Below are 23,310 nucleotides of genomic sequence, written 5' to 3'. Positions count from 1 at the left end.
ATGTGTTGCAGAAGACTCAAGAGTTCGTAAAAACCATTCAGAATTCCAATACCAGAGTAGGCATATAGTCCGAGCTAATTCAGAGTTTCAGATTTACCGATGATCTGATTAAAGGACAAATGACTCAAAGGAACAAAATGATTTTTGAGGTGTAACTCCATACTTCTGTCCGTTCCATCCATAGTCACTGCTCTAATTTTTGGGTAATAGGTAAGCGAATTACAATCATATTGAATATCACAACATTTTACGATGGGAAAAAGGTCACTGAATGTGAAATTGGTACAAGAGATATATATGTCAGAATAACATGAAACCTGCAGAAACAAAACCTATTTTACCATTATTCCCCCATTATTTCTGCATCTACAAGATGCAGAAATTTTAGTATATTTCAGTTTCAGATTTCTGCCCATTTCTTTAAAGCATCACTAAACGTAGGGTTAAACCCTGCCTAAAATGTCCGTGTCTTATACTTCCGTTATTAAATACGGGCAGCGTCGCATGGGGCCAGTACGAGCTGCCTCGCATGGGGCCAGTACGAGCTGCCTCGCATGGGGCCAGTACGAGCTGCCTCGCATGGGGCCAGTACGAGCTGCCTCGCATGGGGCCAGTACGAGCTGCCTCGCATGGGGCCAGTACGAGCTGCCTCGCATGGCGCCAGTACGAGCTGCCTCGCATGGGGCCAGTACGAGCTGCCTCGCATGAGGCCAGTACGAGCTGCCTCGCATGGGTCAAAAGCGCGCATACAGTTTTCTTGTAATTGTGGTCATATTTAGCAAATTACCCATAATATTGTCTTCTTGAGTCATTGATGACACCTGACCATAAACATCTTATTAAATCAATTGCATATAATTCTCTCACTAGAACTCAGCCTTCAGGAACTCCTAAGAAATAATTTTAAGATAAATTCAGGCGGAGCAGATCGCCATGCAGAAATATTATACAATTAAAAAAAATGTTAGCGAATCATTTAGAACCGGGTAAATATAATTGGCCTTGTTAATACAATTGGTAATACAGTATACGGATTTTTTCGGGGGTGGGGGTGGGGGATTCAAAGTGACTAGGTTTTTTTTTGTTTGCTAACCGGGGCATAACAAAACACCTGTACTGTGAACACCTGTAAGAACTTGGTGGTCATGTGCACCGGAAGTGGTTCTGCAAGATGAACATAGCGTCGGTGCCCCCACATATGTAGTATGTCCCCACATATTTCGTATCAGGCACCGTGTTGTTGGGGAGCCGGTCGGCCGAGCGGACAGCACGCTGGACTTGTGATCCTGTGGTCCTGGGTTCGATTCCAGGCGCCGGCGAGAAACAATGGGCAGAGTTTCTTTCACCCTATGCCCCTGTTACCTAGCAGTAAAATAGGTACCTGGGAGTTAGTCAGCTGTCACGGGCTGCTTCCTGGGGGTGGAGGCCTGGTTGAGGACCGGGCCGCGGGGACACTAAAAGCCCCGAAATCATCTCAAGATAAGATAACCGTGTAATATAGAATTATACAGCTGATAGGACTAGGCTTATTTTTGTAAGCCTTCGGTCCACCACCCCCACTCCCCTTCTTCCCCCCTTTTAGAGGGGATTTTTAGGCTTCCTCCCCCCTTTTAGAGGGATTTTTAGGCTTCCTCTCCCCTTTTTACAGGGGATTTTTAGGCTTCATCCCCAATCACGGTTAACATCACATATTTTTTACAAGTCTACATTCCTCATTAAAAATAAATCTGAATATAAAAACACTACTTTCAGGCTACAGACACTTCTCTAGAGCACAACCTTCAATTGACTTTGTAATTACAGAGTATACATAGTATACATAGTATAGCAATGGATTAATGTTATTAACAAAATACATAACACTTGCACTATGTTATGTATTGTTCCATGTTGGCTCTCCTCAGTTTAATCACCTGTCCAGAGGAGTTCCATGTTTAATGTGAACACCTTTCTTCTGTTTAACTATTATGTACATTGAGTAGAATAAAAATGCGTGGTACACAGGTCCACATGACTACAGCTACATGGTCCACATGGCTACAGCTACATGGAACACACGGCTACAGCTGCATGGTACCCACAACTACAGCAGCAGCATGGTTCACATAGTTACAGCAGCACGGTACAAATGATTACACCTACATGGTACACATAGCTACAGCTGTGCCACATAACCAATCACAATGTAGAGGTATAATATAATTCAATCACAATCATGTTTAATTGTAATCCAATATTTTAAGTGCAAGTGTTTTTCTAAAGTGACTTAGACACAATGTCTCTGACACGTTACAGACATCAGGACACAGTGCCACTTACACTCTAAACACTATTAAAACAATCACATATGTAATGACAAAATAAAAGTCAGTGTTTGTAGAATAAACTTAATATACAAACTGTTATTCACTGAAGTCGCGAAATTGGCAAGGAAAACTAGGCTAATGCAGAGTAATAGAGCTTATGTGAGGATATAATACAAATATTCACTGTTATCAACATGAAAAATAAGGTATTCTCCATGATATCAACTTAAGAGAGGTCTCCATGATATCAACTTAAGAGAGGTCTCCATGATATCAACTTAAGAGAGGTCTATATTCAGAATGCCCCATTTGGCGTTTCAATAAGTCCCGGCGACATTAAAATACTGTACGTTAATGTTACCAAAAAATTAACACAAAGACTTTGGTATTATTGAAGTTTCAAAACATGATAATTCACCAGTGATTGGTCTTTAAATGTTAATGAACAAATCATATATTTCTCCTACGAGTAACTCGAAGCATAAGAATACAACTATTGTTGAGAAGGGGTTTGAAGGCAATAATACAACTTGTTCCTTGAGTTTGTGAGGGCTTCGGTAATTCAGTTGTTATTGATTATCTGGTTTAGATACACATAGAAATGTGTATAAATAAACCCGTAATGGGATCTCTGCGCACGTCACTGCTTGTAGGGCACAGTGAAGCAAACCATGTGTCAAGCACTGTTTCTATTTTCATGTGGCCATGTTCTTCATGAAGTCACCTGCCGATGTGTACCTGTAAAATAAGTCACATATTAGAAGAACTTTGTTATGAAAGTTTCATGTGTACAAATATTATAATTATTAATTCATTGTATCTGGGGACCGGTAGCCAGAGTGTCAATGAGCAGGCATTATGAACTGGAAATTGATGTCAAAAGTTGTCATCTTGACCTGAAGGCAATACGCACGAACTGTTAGAAGCAGAAACAGGAAACGGGAAACAGCAGAAAGCCTATTAGAATCTGTTCTCATTTATACCCACCCACATTCGTTCATATATGTTTAACCTACACCTGAAACAATCCAGTAATAAAACGTTTATTATTTTTTGTTCCATAAATCAACAGATCTATTTTCAAACCAGAATGTATGAATTATCAAAAGACGGCACCAAGCCGGAAAGAGAATTTATGAAAGAATTGTCTGATTCTAAAACCTATTCTATTTAGCAAATGTTTCATGTTCAATTCTCGGTTATATTTAGTACTCTATTAATATCTAATATCCTCCCTATTATATTTATTATAAACATTTGCATGAGAAGGTAACCAGGATCAACCATTAAGGTGGGAAAACATCTAGGTAATGGTTAGAGGAAGCAACAGCAGATTCAGAAGCGACGGTAAATTTTAAGATATGTTAGTGTTTAAACTAATGGGAAATAGAGGTTTGATTATGCAGCCTTCTCGGAGGACAGTTGAATATGTAATGCAGTGATGAATGAACTGCACGACGTTCAATAATACAATGGTGGGTTGGAGTAATACAACAGAGGATGGGAGTAATACAACAGAGGATGGGAGTAATATAACAGTGGATTCAAGTGGCACAAGTGGGTGGGAGTAATAAAGTAGTGAGTGGGGGTAATATAGCATCGGGGGGAGTGATATTAAGTGGGTGGCAGTAATAAAATAGTCGGTGGGCTGTAAGTGACGAATCTCCAGATTCTGAGCCCCCCTCCAAGTGTAAACTATGTGATCAGGGCTCATGATCTTACACACACTTCAGACCTACCGGAATGAGGCACTCGGAGCTTTGCAATTGCGTTATCCACGCTCATGTTCTTGAAGATATCCTCGTAATGCATTCAAAGTTTTCCAGTATAGTACGGGCTATTTATCACCTGGCCATGTATGACTATCTTGCGGGATGGGGATTTTATGTATCACATAGCTCTTCACACAAATTATGTAACCCTTCACATAATCTATGGTAGCTGCATAAATAACCGATTACTTGCGCTAAAAAATGAAGCTGGTAGGCACCCAAAATTTTTAAATTATGTCTCCTCTCGCCTTCACAGGTAAATGTATAATACTGTATTTTTTTTCTCAATATTCCCCCTCCATTCTCGGTCTCTTTAGCTTTTCATATTCTCCCTTGTAAATGCAACGAATATATAATCTATACAATATATTACCCTGAGCTTAGTTTTAAGGGTACACATATATATTACCTTCAGAGTAACCGAAGTGATTAAAATTCTACTCGTCTTCGAATCGGGTCCATCCAGTTCTGAGACTTGTGGTGCCAGACTGGGCTTCTGAGGAAGCGCTGTCATCTGCTGCAGGTTCGTTTGTAGAGTTAGAGTCGGGGAGGGGTGACTCTACACTCTTGCAGCCGTCTTCTGCTGAGCCTTCCTCAGTTTTGGAGCTCGGTTGTGTTGTTAATGAAGTCTCGACAAACGTCGGGCTGAAGTCCGGTTGTGGCGGATCAGATTTCTTGATTTCTTTCATTTCTTCCTGTGACGGAGAAGTGTCTTCGGTATTCACTCGTTCTGAACGCATTTCACTCAAAAGCCTCTGCAAACGTTCAACTTCGGAGTATGGAGGCGGTGAAGCGCTTTGATTTACGTCATTATAAGCTGGAGGGAGGTCTCGTTGCTGCTGCTGCTGCTGCCGCTGCTGATTGGTGTAGACAAGCGGTACGCCGCTTTCAGATTCAGGTAAGGGAATTCCTCGGGCAATACTGACTCTCCTCACGTACTGCAGCGCTATCTTCCTTGGGTTCCAGATGAACTTGAGACACCACAATAGTCCCAAAAGAGGGATGAACAGTGCAACAAATCCCAGGAAATCGTGGCTAATAAACTTGGGGCTACTAGTATGTGTACTAACATGAGTATTCATATATTTCTTTTCCTTTGCAGATAATGTTTCTATGAAATCAAGTTTACTTATAATTGTATCAATATTTAGTTCAGATTCGTTTCTCTTTTTAGTTCCCATGACCAGGGCGGCCACTAGTGTCGAGGAATAGCTACTGAGGATAGTGTCAGTGCTACTGAAAGTTAGAGTAAAAGTCTTTTCTTTACACGTTCTAGCAGCTTTCCATTTGCGCTGTATAAGATGCATTTTTCTGCCGTTTAGTTTGATCCAAAAGCTGATCTCAGTGGTGTAGAGACTAATCTCGTACCACTGCCGCCTACTGCTGTCTTGTAACTCTGGATTTTTTCCCGAAGATTGACTTGCATTCACAGCGTAATATTCATTTATCCAGCATCCTTGCTTGCGAGACCTCACAGTAAATTTCATATAATCCCGATCATTGTGGCAGAGAATAATTTCCGACTCGTTCAATCTGACGGTTCTGCCACTTATGGGGTACAGCTGTGGCATAGAAACTGCCCAGTGGAAACCAGATAATAATATCATTACCGGTAAGAAATACCCAGACGTAAGCCTTAGGCACGTTGCCCCCCTCGGGCCGACGTGACACTGACCAGCACCCATCACTCGAGTATCTACGCTCCTTAGCTTGGAGTTCTCTCGATTGAGAACACCAAAATACGGGGCCCTCACTTCCGCTAAATATCACTACTAAAGATGATCTGCACTACCGCTCTGCAGGCGAGCCAATATCCAGCAACGACAACGTCGCCACCCGGGCTCCCGCCATGGCCAGACTACGAGCGCATGTGCATTTAAGCATTTAAAACAAAAAGGTCTATGCAATCCGGTGTCATACAGATGTGTATCTATCTCTTAAAATTATACACACATCATTCTTACATATCAAGGTAGACTTGTCCAAAGCAAGGCTCACTATCCTTGGAAGTTTATCCGGATTACGAGATCTGGCATCTGCCGACGCTGACGTCAATAGCATGTGATGCAAAGTTTAGCATAAAGTCAGGAAGCGTTTGTTTTATGGCGGTTTTTTTGAGAGCTTAGACTAATTTACACAAAATTAACGAATATAGTTGTGAGGTGTTTCAGGAGATCCATACTCTTATGTCTTAAGAATCATGATAACGTAATCATTTTAAGCAAATAAGTTTCGAACGAGGATATTTTAATACGTAAACATAAGCCTATAAGTGCTACGTTAGGGCTTAGGTTAGGTTAGACCTAGATAATGTTATCATCCATGTCATTTTGTTGCAGCCGTATTATTATTATTATTATTATGTCTTGTGCTAATAGAATAATTTGAGTACCGTTTAGCGAGCATAAACTATATGCTAGGCAACTGCCGGTCTCTGTACTCTCTCTAGTAAGTACTATGTCTACTATGTAAGTTCCATAGTACTTACATTAATCAGGGTATTAGACTACTCAGTAGTCTAATACTACCCAGTGTTAGACTAGCCAGTAGTCTAATACTACCCAGTGTTAGACTACCCTATAGTCTAATACTACCCAGTGTTAGACTAGCCAGTAGTCTAATACTACCCAGTGTTAGACTACCCTATAGTCTAATACTACCCAGTGTTAGACTAACACATATCAGGTCGCCCTTCATTGCTCCTGCGTATGAAATCACCTATTTACATATTATACATTTACATACTCTAGTATATACAAATACAATGAAATTACCGAAAAAATATTTTTTTTTTACATTAAATGCACTCCAGATTTTCATGAAGCACTTATACATTTATTTACGAAATCTGTACATCTTTCCTTAATCATGGCAACTTTTTCTACATTCGTTAAATATTTTACGAGCTTGGAGTATTGTTATAAACAACCTCGTAGTGCTTCCAAGTTCATAAGCTGTCTAATAAATATAAACAATGCCTCCATGAGTGTTGAAAGATGTACAGGCTTCGTAACAAGTTGCGTAAACATTAGAAAACTCGCGGGACAATTTTTTTCACAGTGGGGTAAACAACCATAACATTAAATACATTCTTAACGGGACCGTTAAGCTAAAAAAAAAAAAAAAGATGACCGGTGACAGTTAGGCAATCTTGGTTTAACTTGTCCCACGGTCCAGTTAGTTGTACCAGTTTTAATTATTACTATTATGCCTGAAGCTCTTACATTCTTAAGTGTCTGCTCTCTCTCTCTCCCCCTGAGGGTGTGTTCTCCAGCCCCTCTCCAGGGTGTGTTCTCCCTTTGTCTCATCAAGGAGTGCTCGCTTCCCCTCTCTGCCTCGCTAGGGTGTGCCTTCTGTTTCCTTTCAGTCTGTAACGCTTCCTGCCCGTCACGTGAACAATTGGAACCCTTAGATCTTTCTTTCTTTCACCCATCCACATCTCAGACATATGTGCTAATAAATACCCCCAGACTCCTAGAATCCGCCACTTAGACTGGTCAGTACAACAAACGCCTCGTTTCTTGCAGGTCGGCGTTCGATCTCCAATGGTTCAAGTGGTTGGCCATGGTTCCCTCAATGTCCCTCTATCCTAGATTCTATCCTGAACTCCTATTCCTTTTATATGTCATGTAGTCATCCTGGGTTAGAGCTGTCCAGTGCTGTTACTATGGCGGTTTGTTTACTCACAGGATGAGTGGCGCATCCCATTAAACTTCATCTCCGGGACAAATAAAATAAAAAAATTGCGATAGATGAGCGATATCTGTAATTTTAGTGTTGATAATATTTTTTTAACGTAAAAAATAGGTACTAACATTGCAATAAGGCTGAAAAGGAATGCATTATATATTAGGAACGAGAATTTCTGAGTTGCAAATTGGATAAGAAATTGAGATAGAGTGCATTGATGAGACGCATCCTAATGATACAATCTACTGCGAAAAAATTATAAACAATAACACTAATTCATTGCAAACAAATCTCGCAGCTGGGATACACACTTACCCGACGCAAGACAGTTGAAGATCACACTACTCTTCCTCTCGCAATGGCCTGAAGGCATACTGCGACTTCAGGACGCGAGGTGAAGCCAACACTCGGACCAGAGGGGAGGAACTGCTCCCAGAGGCTTGCGAATCCAGCGGAGCCTCAGTGACGAGAGAGGAAACTGTGGTAAACTCAGTGATGCTATGGTCCTCTTTTGCCTCCTCCTCGGGGTTGCGGTTTCTCGATGGCGTATCTTCTGTGGGAGTCGAATCTGTTTTGATTTCAGAGCAGACTGGAGGTATGAGTTCATTCTGAATGTCCGAGTATGCTGGCGGGAGATCCATGGATGGACTGGTGGGGAGCTCGTTGACAACGTCTGCATATGACGGTGGGGGATCAAGATGTTCCTGCGGTGTCTCCTCAAGGTCAGCACCCGCCATGAGGTCTGTTGGGTGAATGTTTCTAATGACTGTAACAGCTGCGAGGCGTCGCACTCTATCCCTAGGGCGTCGAAGACACACACGGAACCAAAGGCTAATTATAAAAGCAAGAACACCTACTAATATAAGCGTAAAGGTTTCCCCGCTGAAGTTAATGTAGCGGTAGTCATTGTCTCTGGTCGAGTAGTCGATGTCATCCTCATACGAGGGAGGAGGGCTGTAAGTTGCAAAAGCAAAATTATCATCATTTAAGCCACTAAACAGTTTATCAAGATCGGTCTTCGTTTGGAAAGGTTCTAGCGCAAGGCCGCCAAGGTCAGGTTGACGATCAAGCTTGGGTAGTGTGAAGACGCCAAAGTCATCCTTATGATCAAGACTGGGAAATGTGAGGCTGCCAAGATCAGGATGACGATTAGGACCTAAGGCCACCTCGACCGATGGTGCATAGATCACTGACAAACATAGATCTTGAGACAGAGCGAGTTTACCTTCTTTGCAACCCCTGCCCAAGACTGTAGACCTATCAAAGCTGAATTCAATTTCATTTAAATCACAAATATTTGGCTTATTTGTATATTTTAGTTTCAGATGGATGAGCTTGAATCCAATTTTCACGAAAACCTTACCACAATTAATCAAACTCATTTCGTGCCAATGTCTATGTTTATTTGCCTCATGGAAAGCCACGCGGCCTGTAGTCACTTCAGTCATGTTTACTGAATACATAGTGGACACGCCACACGACGGAGCCGTCATTGTGATCTGCAGCGTTTGGGCATCAGTGCGGAAGAATACCGTACCCGGGGCCTTGAGTGTGGCCACACTCTCCGGTATGTGACACACTTGTAACGCGGAGGCGAGCTGGCCCACAGCAGCAGCAGCAGACACCAGCAGCAGCAGAATCAGCTGCGGATGGGGAAGCGAGCCCTTCATCTTTTAGGGGGCTCCCCTGTCTAGATCCTCCAAGGGCTAGTTATACTCCTGTAACAGTCCGCAAGCTTCCCCAGATTATCAGCGCAGCCTCAGAAGTGTGTATTAGTCCCGGCCTGTAGTTTACCGCTTGACACAGGGAAGCACAACCACAACAAACACTCCCGTAAACTCTCAACATGTGCAACTGGGTAGGTTGTAGACAGCTGTGGGTGGCCTCGCCAGATGAGTTGTTGAGTCGTATATTTTCTTCTGAATTTGTGTACAAACGTCCAGGTTTATAATTAGTTATTCATATGAAAATTGTGCTTATTGATATAAATATTTTTAGAATAGTTATAACATATATGGTGAAAAGATTTATATACAAAAACACATATTACAGGCAAGAAAAGGATGGCATCTGGTGTGTGACGTCAACACTACCCACCCTGAGGGTTGCGACGTTCTTGTCGCGAATTCGGATTTGTAAACATAACTCTTCCCCGACTCCTAATCCTCATTACTCGCTCTAAATAACGTGCAATTAAGCTAACATGTTTGTTTCTGAGGCCAGAAAGAGAGATACTTATGTATGACACTGTCAGACCACGAAGGAAGGATTAAGACAGGAATTTTCTTAAGTACCTTCGTATTTAATAGAGCATCTTTAACAGGATCCTTCTGAAGATGTATTATTAAATACGAAAGTACTTAAGGAAATTCCTGTCTTAATCCTTCCTTCGTGGTCTGAAATTGTTACATTTTTCATCACGTGTTAATTTCTTCATGATTTACACACATACTTAGGTATATCTATTAAAGGAATTGGGATCAAAACAGTCCGGATCACGTTAGATAATTTCTTTTCTTGGGGGACAGGAAGCCTGTGTGTGTGAATATATATATATATATATATATATATATATATATATATATATATATATTGATATATATATATATATTGAAATGGGGGGACAAATTGATCAGCGCTGCAAAAGATCAGAGAGCAAAAAGTTTCTTGTTCCAGCGCCTCAGTGTTGTGATTCAGAGGGGAAATGCCTGTTGCGTCTTGGGCACTAGTCCAACTTCAGAGGAATTCGAAGAAGTGTTTGACTTGCAACAATGATCGAACCCGTCTGTGACATTCATCAATGTTTCCCATTGTCGTGTTTTTCAAGAGATCCATAACCTTTAAGCACCTTTTTGTATTATTATTTTTGTATCAACCCATGTATATCTTGTAACCATCAAATATATATATATATATATATATATATATATATATATATATATATATATATATATATATATATATATATATATATATATATATATATACACATACACTTTAGACTTGTATCGAGTTTCTCCAAGGTCGAACTGCTGACCTTTCCCCAAGATGCAACCCCACAACCGTTACCTAACATCTCGGTACCTAGTACCTGCTAGGTGAACAGATGCATCACGTGAAAGGAAACATGCCTAACCATTGTTGTGCCTCCTGGGAATCGAACCCGGGATCCTCAAACATGAAGGTCTAGCTCCTATAGAACATTAAAATCAAACAAATCTTAAAAAAAATCAGAATTTTAAGATTTTGAAGATAGTAGTTTAAACGGGAACTTTAGAAGATCTATAGCCTATGACCTATATCAAGCAAAACACTTTGTATGGAGCTAAGTAACAAAATCAGTAGAGTTGTTGATGTTGTCTCAGTTTAAATGCGACTTATAGATACGAAAATACTATAGGAAATTTACATTTGAGTTTGTTAGGCTTACATTTTTATTTCTAAGTGCCTATAAACCAGCCAAAACTTAGTCTCAAAATACAGTCAAAAGTGTCTGCTTTACCTACAGTAGACAAACGTAATTAATATATATAATTTTTGGATACAGTATTTGGGTATTTCTTGAGTATTAGTAACAGAGTTTGTTATCTCTCCTACTTGCTATGACTCGTGTTTCTTGAGGCTGTCTCCAACTTCTTATCGGTCTGTTCCCTCATTTAAAATAACTGGGAAGAGTTAATTGAGTAAAATGGAAACACCAGCATAATCTGTTGAAGGATACAAAATACACAAAATATAGGTCATGACACAATCTCCTAAATCACTAGGCATTAAAAGAAAAAAATAATATTATACAGACAGGGGGGTAGAAATAGCCTAAACTACTCTATCCCTTTGAGATGTATTTTTTTCTTGTCTCAATAAACATACTTGAACTTGAAATTGAACTTGACAATGACTGAACTTATTCAGGTCACTTAACTCGGCACACTCCTTCATGATCTTAACACATCTATGTATTCAGACAGAACTTGTTCACAATTCTAACTTTAAACAAACACAAGTTGCAGTCCTCGTGGTAAAACACTCGCTCGGTGTTTCGCGAGAGCATTGGCCTGGGTTCGTATCCTGGCCGGGGAGGATTTACTGGGCGCTAATCCTTAACTCCGAGACATAGGCTAGCTACTTAAGGCCTATAAGCACCGCACGCAATTTGAAGTGAACGGTTTTCTTAATTTTCTGTAATATTTTATTTTGATATCCCAAACTCAGAACGAATTTGATTGAAAATGACATTTCACTTGTGAGGGCTTTCCAAAGTTGATGGTGTTACTATTGAAATACCTTAAACATCGGTGCTTTTACTGCAAATTATACAAATGTACAAGAGTTAGGGCTATTTAGGATTACGTTTTCTGTAGCTCAAGGACAAATTTTGAAAGAAAACGGACACCACCAGAAAATAGTTTGATATACTATTCAATTCTCACATGAACCCCCTGGCTTGATTGCTCAGAGCGGGTACAGAAAGCCTGTTTGGCTTATCGATACCCCTCCTATGCCAACTATTTGGTTATATAGGATAAGTTAAGTTAGGTTAGATTCGAATAGGACAGGTTAAGCTAGATTAGGATTGGTTAGAACTGAATCATTAACGGAGAACTATTGACGAAACATGGCCACTAGAGAGATAGTGACCTTCAGGTAAATTCAAGTAAATACAAGAGACAACAATTTCAAGCTCAACAAGACACAATGAAAGACAGAAAACAGATGCCTTTTCACCCATAGGGTTGCAAACCCTTGGAATAGGTGAATTCGCCATAGACCAGTCTCCGTGGTGTTGTGGTAAGACACTCGCCTGGCGTTCCGCGAGCGCTATGTCATGGGTTCGTATCCTGGCCGGGGAGGATTTACTGGGTTCAATTCCTTAGTTGTAGCCTCTGTTTAACGCAACAGTAAAATGTGTACTTGGATGAAAAAACGATTCTTCGCGGCAGGGGATCGTATTCCAGGGACCTGCCCGAAACGCTACGCGTACTAGTGGCTGTACAAGAATGTAACAACTCTTGTATATATCTCAAAAAAAAATAAAATAAAATATTATTTTACTTGAAAATTCAGTTGAAAAAATCCAGAGGAACAATTGGAAGTGGAGGAATCTTTGACAAGTCTCCGGCTTCATGTCCCTCTCCAGGGCCACTAGAGATGGTGGCCCTCAAGTGAATCCAGCGAAATTCATGGACCCTACTCGAAGAAAAAACAAGTGCCGGAGAAGTGTGTAATTATTGAACGGTTCCAAAAAGAGGGCTGAATATAGTATTTCTATGTCATATCTGTTCGTAGCACAGTTGGCTTCGTTCTCGACACGCAGTCAGGGATCTCGGGTTTGATATCTGACTGCACATCAGTTTTTTTTTTTGCGCACTTTCCTTTCACCTAATGCGGCTATTTACCTAGCAGCAATTAAATAGGTAACAAAGATTTAGTCAACTATTGTGGGGTTGCTTCCTGTGGAGGGTCACTAGTTCGACCTTGAAGAGACCTCAATACAAGCCTGAAGTGTATATATATGTGTATATATATATATATATATATATATATATATATATATATATATATAAATATATATATATATATATATATATATATATATATATATATATATATATATATATATATATATATATATATATATATATATATATATATATATATATATATATGTACATATGCAAACAAGCCTGAATGGTCCCCAGGACTATATACAACTGAATATATATAAATATATATATATATATATATATATATATATATATATATATATATATATATATATATATACATATGTTTCTTATCCCTGACAACGGGAATTATTTGGCTGGCTTAAAGTAAATGGGGGAAGAAGAGATATAGCCTTTTACTGTTCTAATTGTCACATAATCTTGTGTCTTTTTGGAAACAGAATGATTAATCGTCTCATAAATTATATAACACGTCGTATGTATCATGATTAATATTGATCCAAGTCATCCTCAGCATTTTACTCCCAAAGCACAGAGAGAGAGAGAGAGAGAGAGAGAGAGAGAGAGAGAGAGAGAGAGAGAGAGAGAGAGAGAGAGAGAGAGAGAGAGAGAGAGAGAGAGAGAGAGAGAGAGAGAGAGAGAGAGTAGGTGGGATGGAAGGAGGGAGGGAGGGAGGGAGGGGTGGGTGACATCTTTAGCCTCCTGTGACAAGTACTACGACCCTGTTCCTGAAAGTTTAATTACTTAGAGAGTCATTAGTTCGTCAGTAGATTCCAATTACAGATTAGCCCTGATGGGTCGGGGTACAAGGGGGAAAGGGGGGGGGGGAGACCCACTGTAGCTGTTGTGTATGCGTAGAAGTGTACTCACCTATTTATACTCACCTATTTGTGCTTGCGGGGGGTTGAGCTCTGGCTCTTTGGTCCCGCCTCTCAACTGTCAATCAACTGGTGTACAGGTTCCTGAGCCTACTGGACTCTATCATATCTACACTTAAAACCACAAGTGTGTGTGTGTGTGTGTGTGTGTGTGTGTGTGTGTGTGTGTGTGTGTGTGTGTGTGTGTGTGTGTGTGTGTGTGTGTGTGTATTTACTATTTGTGCCTGTAAAATCGAGCTATTAGCTCCTGGACCCCTGGACCAGACCAGTCGATTTACGTTGCCTATACAAGGTCTTTCTGTGCAAATATATTTATAATATTACACACAATCTAGGTGTTTCTGAATTCCCTTTTAGGAAGATTTCCCCAGATATTTAGCAGACAGAACGACCAGAGCGTAACTCCATATAATAATTATCAGGGGGGAAAGCGCCAAGCCATTACGACTTTATATCACTGGGAAGGGGGTCAGGATACGAATTTGGAATGGGACGGGGGTGGGAAGGAACGGTGCCCAACCACTTATGGACGGTCGGGGGGTGGGGTGGGGGGGGGGGATTAAACGCGGACCTGCATGAAGCGAGACCGTCGCTCTACCGTCCAGCCCAAGTGGTTGGGTCCGCAATCTCCCGAGACTGATGGAGGCCTCCTGGTTGATACCTGGTTGATACCTGGTTGATACCTGGTTGATTCCTGGTTCCTACTAACGTGATAAATCCCCAGGAGTACATGATATTCAAACCCACGGTGGTAGGGCCACCGATCTTTCATCTCCCTTGGGATCCGGTCGGCCGAGCGGACAGCACACTGGACTTGTGATCCTGTGGTCCCGGGTTCGATCCCGAGCGCCGGCGAGAAACAATGGGGCAGAGTTTCTTTCACCCTATGCCCCTGTTACCTAGCAGTAAAATAGGTACCTGGGTGTTAGTCAGCTGTCACGGGCTGCTTCCTGGGGGTGGAGGCCTGGTCGAGGACCGGGCCGCGGGGAAACTAAAGCCCCGAAATCATCTCAAGATAACCTCAAGATAACCTCAAGATAACCTCCCCCTCTTCACCTCGTCTCCAGTTCCTGGCTCAAGATTTCTGCATCCTCGTAGGGGTCTGGTAGCCTGGTGGATAGCGCGCAGGACTCGTAATTCTGTGGCGCGGGTTCGATTCCCGCACGAGGCAGAAACAAATGGGCAAAGTTTCTTTCACCCTAAATGCCCCTGTTACCTAGCAGTAAATAGGTAGATAGGCTGCTTCCGGGGGGTGGAGGCCTGGTCGAGGACCGGGCCGCGGGGACACTAACGCCCCGAAATCATCTCAAGATAACCTCAAGATCCTCGCCCTGTTCTTCCAGCCCCTGCTTGCCAGCTTTTTGGGCATTTTTACCTTTATCTTACATGATAGTGACACTACCCAGCAGGGGCACCAGTCCTAGCCTAGATGAAGGTGAGCATGATACAAAGTTAACAGTATATACGAGGTAAGTCAAGTGACTATCACGTCGGGCTAGATAGACTAGACGTGATAGACTAGACTATTAAGAATGATCATGTTTTATCATCTTCCTGCATAAGGTCAAGTACTCTAGCGCGTAATAAAGCAGTTCACGTCAATAATGACGTGATATTCTCCTCCCTATCTTCTTGAGGTTATCTTGAGATGATTTCGGGGCTTTTTAGTGTCCCCGCGGCCCGGTCCTCGACCAGGCCTCCACCCCCAGGAAGCAGCCCGTGACAGCTGACTAACACCCAGGTACCTATTTTACTGCTAGGTAACAGGGGCATAGGGTGAAAGAAACTCTGCCCATTGTTTCTCGCCGGCGCCTGGGATCGAACCCAGGACCACAGGATCACAAGTCCAGCGTGCTGTCCGCTCGGCCGACCGGCTCCCTAACGTGAAAACAATGTTTAGGAATACAAAAGATTAGGGAATCTGAAGCTACTAGTATTTTCAATCATCCTGTTCTGTTGAATTAGTACCTTATACAAAAACTTAATTCTTTTTTTAACCTACCCACAAATTAACATATAAACTCATGCAACCCACCTAACCTACCTGGTGCGATTCATAGAAAACGTGAATATTTCTCAGTCGCTACTTTGTTTTAATACACGACGTTTGTTACGACAAAGTAAAAAAAAAACGCGACCTAATAGTTGTAATAACAGGGTTGTATAGATAGTGATCGCCGGAGATCGAATTATACTACATGTCCTCCATACACCATACGACATACGACATACACCATACAACATACGACATACACCATACAACATACCAGACCCCACTCCCAGTACCGGCAGCTTGCGAACTAGTAAGCACCAGCAAATGCTTATTTCTCCTCCTTGTCAGAAAATATTTTAGTCAACAAACACTCCCCAATCCCTCCCTCCCTTCCCTTTTCCTCCCCAATTCACAAACACCGGGATAAAATCCTGCTTTACCTGGCCATCGTCCGAGGGAGGAGGAAAGCCCGCGTGTCCTACAGCAGTAGTCTGTCCTCCCACATATTCTACGGGCGGAGAACGCAGACGTCTGCACCAAGGGGATGTCCTCGTCCGTCATGCCTTAGTGTCTCTTTACGACTCCAATGTGTGGGGGACTGAGGTATTTTTTTTTAGAAAGGGGAGGAGAAGGAGGTAGAGTGAGGGGGGGGGGCAAGAAGGATGAGAGAGAGAGAGAGAGAGAGAGAGAGAGAGAGAGAGAGAGAGAGAGAGAGAGAGAGAGAGAGAGAGAGAGAGAGAGAGAGAGAGAGAGAGAGAGAGAGAGAGAGAGAGAAAGAGAGAGAGAGAGAGAGAGAGAGAGAGAGAGAAGGAAAGGGTCTAATAGAGACGGAATTATCAGTGGAAAACACAAAGCTATTACGACTATATAACACTGGGAAGGGATCAGGATAAGGATTTGGGATGGCATGGCGGGGGAAGAAATGGTGCCCATCCCCTTAGACGATCGGGGGGATTGAACGCCGATCTGCATGAAGCGAGACCGTTGCTCTACCGTCCAGTCCAAGTGGTTGGACAAAGATATTAAAAAAATGTAACAATTCAAGTATCCGCCTGGGTGCTTAAAGAATGTAAAGAAGTGCTTAGTTATCCCCCCTTATCTTCTACGTGTCTCTTGCGTGGGATAACTCCTGATATCAGTAATTAAACACATAATTTATTTCACATATTAAACAATCTTATTGCTCAGTGTTCGGCAATAATTATTACGTTTTGTTCTTGTATAAATTAATAATTTAATTTAAATTGTTGTAAATCGTGTTATTTGTAAATGTGCAATCATTTTATGAATTAAAATGTCTTGAGTAAATGTAAACACATATTTTTGTAAATGTAAACACATAAACACCCCACATATGGTAGGGTGTAAACACCCCAACCACTATTTCCACCACCTCACCACAAACTACCACCACCCCACCACAAACTACCACCACCTCACCACAAACTACCACCACCCCACCACAAACTACCACCACCTCACCACAAACTACCACCACCCCACCACAAACTACCACCACCCCACCACAAACCCCCACCACCCCACCACAAACTACCACCACCCCACCACAAACCCCCACCACCCCACCACAAACTACCACCACCTCACCACAAACTACCACCACCCCACCACAAACTACTACCACCCCACCACAAACTACCACCACCCCAGCACAAACTACCACCACCCCACCACAAACCCCCACCACCCCACCACAAACCCCCACCACCCCACCACAAACTACCACCACCCCACCACAAACTACCACCACCCCACCACAAACTACCACCACCCCAGCACAAACTACCACCACCCCACCACAAACCCCCACCACCCCACCACAAACCCCCACCACCCCACCACAAACTACCACCACCCCACCACAAACTACCACCACCCCACCACAAACTACTACCACCCCACCACAAACTACCACCACCCCACCACAAACTACCACCACCCCACCACAAACTCCCACCACAAACTACTACCACCCCACCACAAACTACCACCACCCCACCACAAACTACTACCACCCCACCACAAACCCCCACCACCCCACCACAAACTACCACCACCCCACCACAACCACGTACACACACCAAACCACCCAACCAAAGAAGACTTCCGGTTCATCCAAACTCAATTTCCTATCTTAAGAGTTCCCTGAGCAGAGGAAATTCTGGTCAGTCTCAGAGCGCGCCGTGCCGCCTGGGCGGGAAGGTCTTCACTTTGTAATACCAGCAGCATTTCTCACATCTATGTCTGTCTGTCTCACAATTGTATCTATCTCTTTCTATGTCTCTCTCTCTCTCTCTGCAACAACTGTGTGTGTCTCATTGTCCCCCCCTTCCCCTCCCTTGTTTCGCTATCTCTATGGTTCTCGTGTTGTCTCTGTGTCTCTATGTCTCCCGTTTTCTTTGTCCGAAAAAGCTTTACGAGAAGTCGATCAATGAAACCAAATTCTCTTCCCTATAGACACACTTGACACAACCTCCTCCCCCCCTATTGTTATATTCCATGTTACAACTATTTACAAACGTTGTTACAATCTATTATTTGAGTTCTTATGACGTGTTAGAAAGTTGTTCAAACGTTAAAAAGTGTTTCAACAACTTGTTCGAACGTTGTAGCGACGTCGTAGTTTCGTAGTGTACTTGGGAGGTTTAAAGACTATATTGACATTGTACAGAATTACGTAATCTGAACGTTTAAATTTTTTTCCTGTAACATTGGATAGGGAAGAATGCACTGATATTGTATCCTGTCTTTAATATACAAGAATTAAGGGCCACTGCAATGATTGATCAATGCAGACAAAAATGTATAATAAATTTAAACATATTGAAGTTAGTCTGCGATGTTTGTATAGCTTTGCATCTTATACACAGTTTACAATGTATACAGCTATACATTTTATATGAAGACAATGATTCATATACTGTGTTTTGAGCCACAGTAAATGTGAAATAAATTGAACAGGGTAACACAGAAGTGAATTATATAGGACTCCATCCTATATCGATAGTCACTAAAATAGCACTATATAGGATTCCATCCTATATCGATAGTCACAAAAATAGGACTATATAGCACTCCATCCTATATCGATAGTCATAAAAACACTATATAGGACTCCATCCTACATCGATTGCCACAAAAATAGACCAATATAGGACTCCATTCTATATCGATAGTCATAAAAATAACACTATATAGGACTCCATCCTATATCGATAGTCACAAAAATAGCCCTATATAGGACTCCATCCTATATCGATAGTCACAAAAATAGGACTATATAGCACTCCATCCTATATCGATAGTCACAAAAAACACTATATAGGACTCCATCCTATATCGATTGTCACAAAAATAGGACTATATAGCACTCCATCCTATATCGATCGATGATTAGTATTGTCGGTAACGCAGAAGGCATCAACTTGCTGTTGCTTCTACGCTTGCAGCAACATTTATGGCAAACGATCATTTGTTGCAATGGTCATTTCTTTATGCGTCTCTGGACAGAAACCAGAAGATCTCATGGAATGTGGACCTCACTTGGAAGAGATGTGATTAAGGCTCTGGGGGCAGGACGGAGGGATGGAATGGTGCCCAACCGTTTGGACCGTCGGCGTATCGACCAGTGCAAGTGGGTGTGGAGTGGGCCAGTGCGTCGTGCATTAGCGAGTGCGTTAGCGAGAGCATTAGCGAGTGCGTTAGCGAGAGCATTAACGAATGCGTTCGTAATGATTCCGTATACGAGACTAAGTGGCATAACGGTAAGATTTTTTTTATCTTTATTTAATAAAATACAATATAAATCATTTATATACATAAATTTTACTAGGCAATACTACATTACATATACAGTAGTCAAATTCTCAGTAAACAATTGTTTCAGTATCACAGAGCATGAACTTTAAACCCCTAAATGTTATACTTATTTTTCTTTAAATGATTTACAATATTGGAGATTATATTTACATTCATTTACAAGGGAAATTATTACATTCACACCCCTGCCCACTGGATGTTGGGGGGGGGGGCGGTGTGCAGGACAAACATATCAATTGTGACACTAGGCTCTCCACATATGTCAGTTGCTTAATTTAGAAACTGTTTAGAAACTGCCCGAAACGCTTTGCGTAATAGTGGCTTTAGGCATTGTATGTACTAGCTCTATCTATCAATTTTTGTATAACCTCTTGTATGTATGTACTTTACCTAAATAAACATTTGAATTTTGAATTTTGAATTTTTTGTACTTGTGGTCATTCTCGAACCCAATGGTGATGTGACGATGTGTATTGAATTTTGTAACTAGCTCATCAAGATTGCAACTTGCTTAGCTAAATGAATTGTGAGGGTTCAGTCCCTGAGCCCATTATGTGCCTCTGTAACCCTATCCACTACCGCCCACAGGATGGGTATGGGGTGCATAATAAGTGAACTAAACTAAACTAATAGGATACAATCTAGTTTCTGAGCACACGGATGTGATTGATAGGTTAGGGGGGATGCTTGGGTTTGTATATTTCTAATTAGGTTATAAGGTTATATTTTTGACGGAATGGCAAATCAACAGAAGAAGTTAGTGTTGATGTGCATTTTCCCCACAATATAGTACCGAAAAATTTTCTTTTTTTTTTTTTACCTATATATGAACACATTTTTTTCACGTGAATTTACAGTTTTTTTTTCCCTCGGTACAGTTGATCGCTCACTGCAATATTGCAAGGTTAGATTCCATATTCAACAGCGTGGCAAATCTAATTCTGGCACTTGCTGTCAACGGGAGGTTGGATCTGAGAATTGATTGGACATGGGCTGTAATCAAGGGATTTGGTCAGGCAGTGGAGGCAGAGCCTAATCTACATAGCGATTGGCCAGTTAGTCGTTTGCAAAGGCGGAAATAATACTGAACAAGTTTGAACACTTGTTCTCAACAAGTTGACAAAGTGAATTAAATTTACAGTTTAAATATAAAACATTTGTAATTGAATTCCAGATGCAGTGGAATACAACTGCATTTGCAAGTGGAGTAATTCCACTTGGTATTCCAGTTGTAATGGACTTTGTATTTCAGATGCAATGGACTTTACATTTCAGTTGCAATGGACTTTGTATACCAGTTGCAATGGACTTTGTATACCAGTTGCAATGGACTTTGTATTCCAGTTGCAATGGACTTTGCATACCAGTTGCAATGGACTTTGTATACCAGTTGCAATGGACTTTGTATACCAGTTGCAATGGATTTTGTATTCCAGTTGCAATGGACTTTGTATTCTAGTTGCAAGAAATTTTCTAGTCCAGTTGCAATGCACTTGAGATTTCAGTTGCAATGGACTTTGTATTCTAGTTGCAATTCAATTTGTATTCCAGTTGCACAACATTTTGTATTTGCAGCTTCACTACACTTTAACTATTGCGTCCAAGCAAACACACAACGCATCCACTACGTTTTTTTAAACGTTACAACGTTTACAGAGTTGTAGGTTAAGTTGTCCCAATGGGTACAATATTCAAGAGTGACGTCGGTCGAGTCGACGTCGAATTGACGTTGTTCCTGGATATTGTTGATGTTGGGTTGTGTTTGCGGGTGTGTGTGACGGGTTGAAAGACTTGGTTAGGTCAGGATTTACAGCTGTGTGGGACGTCACTTAAAGCTGAGAGCGAGGACGACATTCGTATGTGTTGATTTCGTTCACAGAGGTGATGACATGGACGAGAATGGTGGTGGTGGTGGTGGTGTGTTTACGCGCGAGGAGCAAAGATTGTTGTTTTGAACAGCACCACCACGACTCACCCCACGACGACCCACCACCAGCACGACTACAACCCCTCACGAATAACCACCACGACTCCTAGCCACCACCACCACCACCACCACGACCTTTCGTGATATTATAACCTTCTGCCTCTCACCACCCAAACACAATTCTTCAGCAACTAGCGTCTCTCCCCCACCTCTCTGTCTCTCTCTCTCTCCCACAGTCTTCCATTCCACTCCCCCTCTCCCTATTCCTGCCCTTCTACGTGTCCCCCCCCCCCACTCCCCCTACGACCCATCAGAGCCTCCAGCACGTGATCCATTACCTCTCCAGCGCCTGAGCGCGCCCAGGCTACTTACACCGTAATGTCTGAACGTTCCGTGAGCCATCAGAAGAGGGGGAATGGATCTTGGTCTGCAGGGAGTGGTGCTGCGATGGCTAGGTGTGGAGGGGAGGGAGGGAGGGAGGGACAGGTGCTGGGGTGGGAGGGGACGAGGAATCATGGGATAGGTAGAGGGAAGGGGGGGGGGGGTGGAGGGAGAGAAATGGGAAAAAAAGGGGGACCTTTCATCCCGTACTTGTGTGGAATGTGTGGAGAGAATGCGAGAGTGTTTGTGCTCTAAACAACAGGTTAGTGTCTCATCGACTTTACTGCTCTTTACTCACTCTTTACTCACTCTTTACTCACTCTTTACTCACTCTTTACTCTGGTGTGAGATCGAGTTTTTTTATATACAACTCTGGCATGGGACACGCATCAGAAAAAAGCCTAAAAAAACTAAAATAAAACTATTAAAAAGGCGCAGCGAAATTCGTCAAGGATGGTTCTCGAGCTGATGGGCTTGAGCTACGAGGAATGACTGAGGGATCTGAACCTCACTACGCTAAAGGTGACGAGGAATAGGGCAGAGCCATGATGACAACATATAAGATCCAAAAAAGAAATTGACAAAGCATTCCAAGCACCGGATCGAGATGGGCACCGGGTAGATACGGATACAGACACACACACACACGCCCACACACACACACACACACACACACGCCCACACACTAATAGCCAATGACGCAGCATAACACGTTTAATTCTCCCCCCTGTAATTATCTCTCCACACGCATTTTCTCTCTAAATTTCCTTTCCCTGTAATTTAGCAAACATGCATGCCGAAGCTATACAAATTTTCTATGCATATACTGACTGTGGCATGAATGTTTAGAGTATATTTATATGGCCTCCCAACATTCATTGTTCCCCGAGGAACTTCTCACTACTTTAGCCACTGCTCCCACTTCAGCTCCAGCTCCAGCTTCTGGCATCACTGTCTCCATCTGCATCTCCTAAACATCAGTTATTGCCCCACTAAATTTCACATGAAATAAGATATTCTCAACGCTCAATAATTATCTAACAAACCATATATATATA

At 42.0% G+C, this 23,310-nt stretch overlaps 1 protein-coding gene across 2 annotated transcripts; it reads right to left on the bottom strand.

Moving 5' to 3' along the window:
* Nucleotides 1-230: 230 nt before the first annotated feature.
* On the bottom strand, nt 231-9,631 carry LOC123755370 (uncharacterized). 2 transcript variants are annotated; one of them, XM_045737929.2, is made up of 2 exons: nt 8,084-9,631; nt 231-3,044 (listed from the first exon to the last, which is right to left on the bottom strand). In XM_045737929.2, exon 1 carries the CDS (start codon nt 9,436-9,438, stop codon nt 8,110-8,112), a length of 1,329 nt encoding a protein of 442 aa, XP_045593885.1. In that variant the 5' UTR covers nt 9,439-9,631; the 3' UTR covers nt 231-3,044; nt 8,084-8,109. The 2 variants fall into 2 exon arrangements, with proteins under 2 accessions (XP_045593885.1, XP_045593886.1); XM_045737930.2 differs by lacking the exon at nt 8,084-9,631 and adding an exon at nt 4,488-6,774.
* Between the last annotated feature and the right edge of the window lie 13,679 nt (nt 9,632-23,310).

The sequence above is a fragment of the Procambarus clarkii genome, chromosome 20, assembly GCF_040958095.1.
Source record: "Procambarus clarkii isolate CNS0578487 chromosome 20, FALCON_Pclarkii_2.0, whole genome shotgun sequence".
Taxonomy (NCBI): domain Eukaryota; kingdom Metazoa; phylum Arthropoda; class Malacostraca; order Decapoda; family Cambaridae; genus Procambarus; species Procambarus clarkii.
This window is presented reverse-complemented; position numbering and strand designations above follow the sequence as displayed.

Excerpts from the sequence above, each read along its gene's own strand:
- LOC123755370 (XM_045737929.2), bottom strand. The coding sequence starts at position 9,438 with ATGAAGGGCTCGCTTCCCCATCCGCAGCTGATTCTGCTGCTGCTGGTG.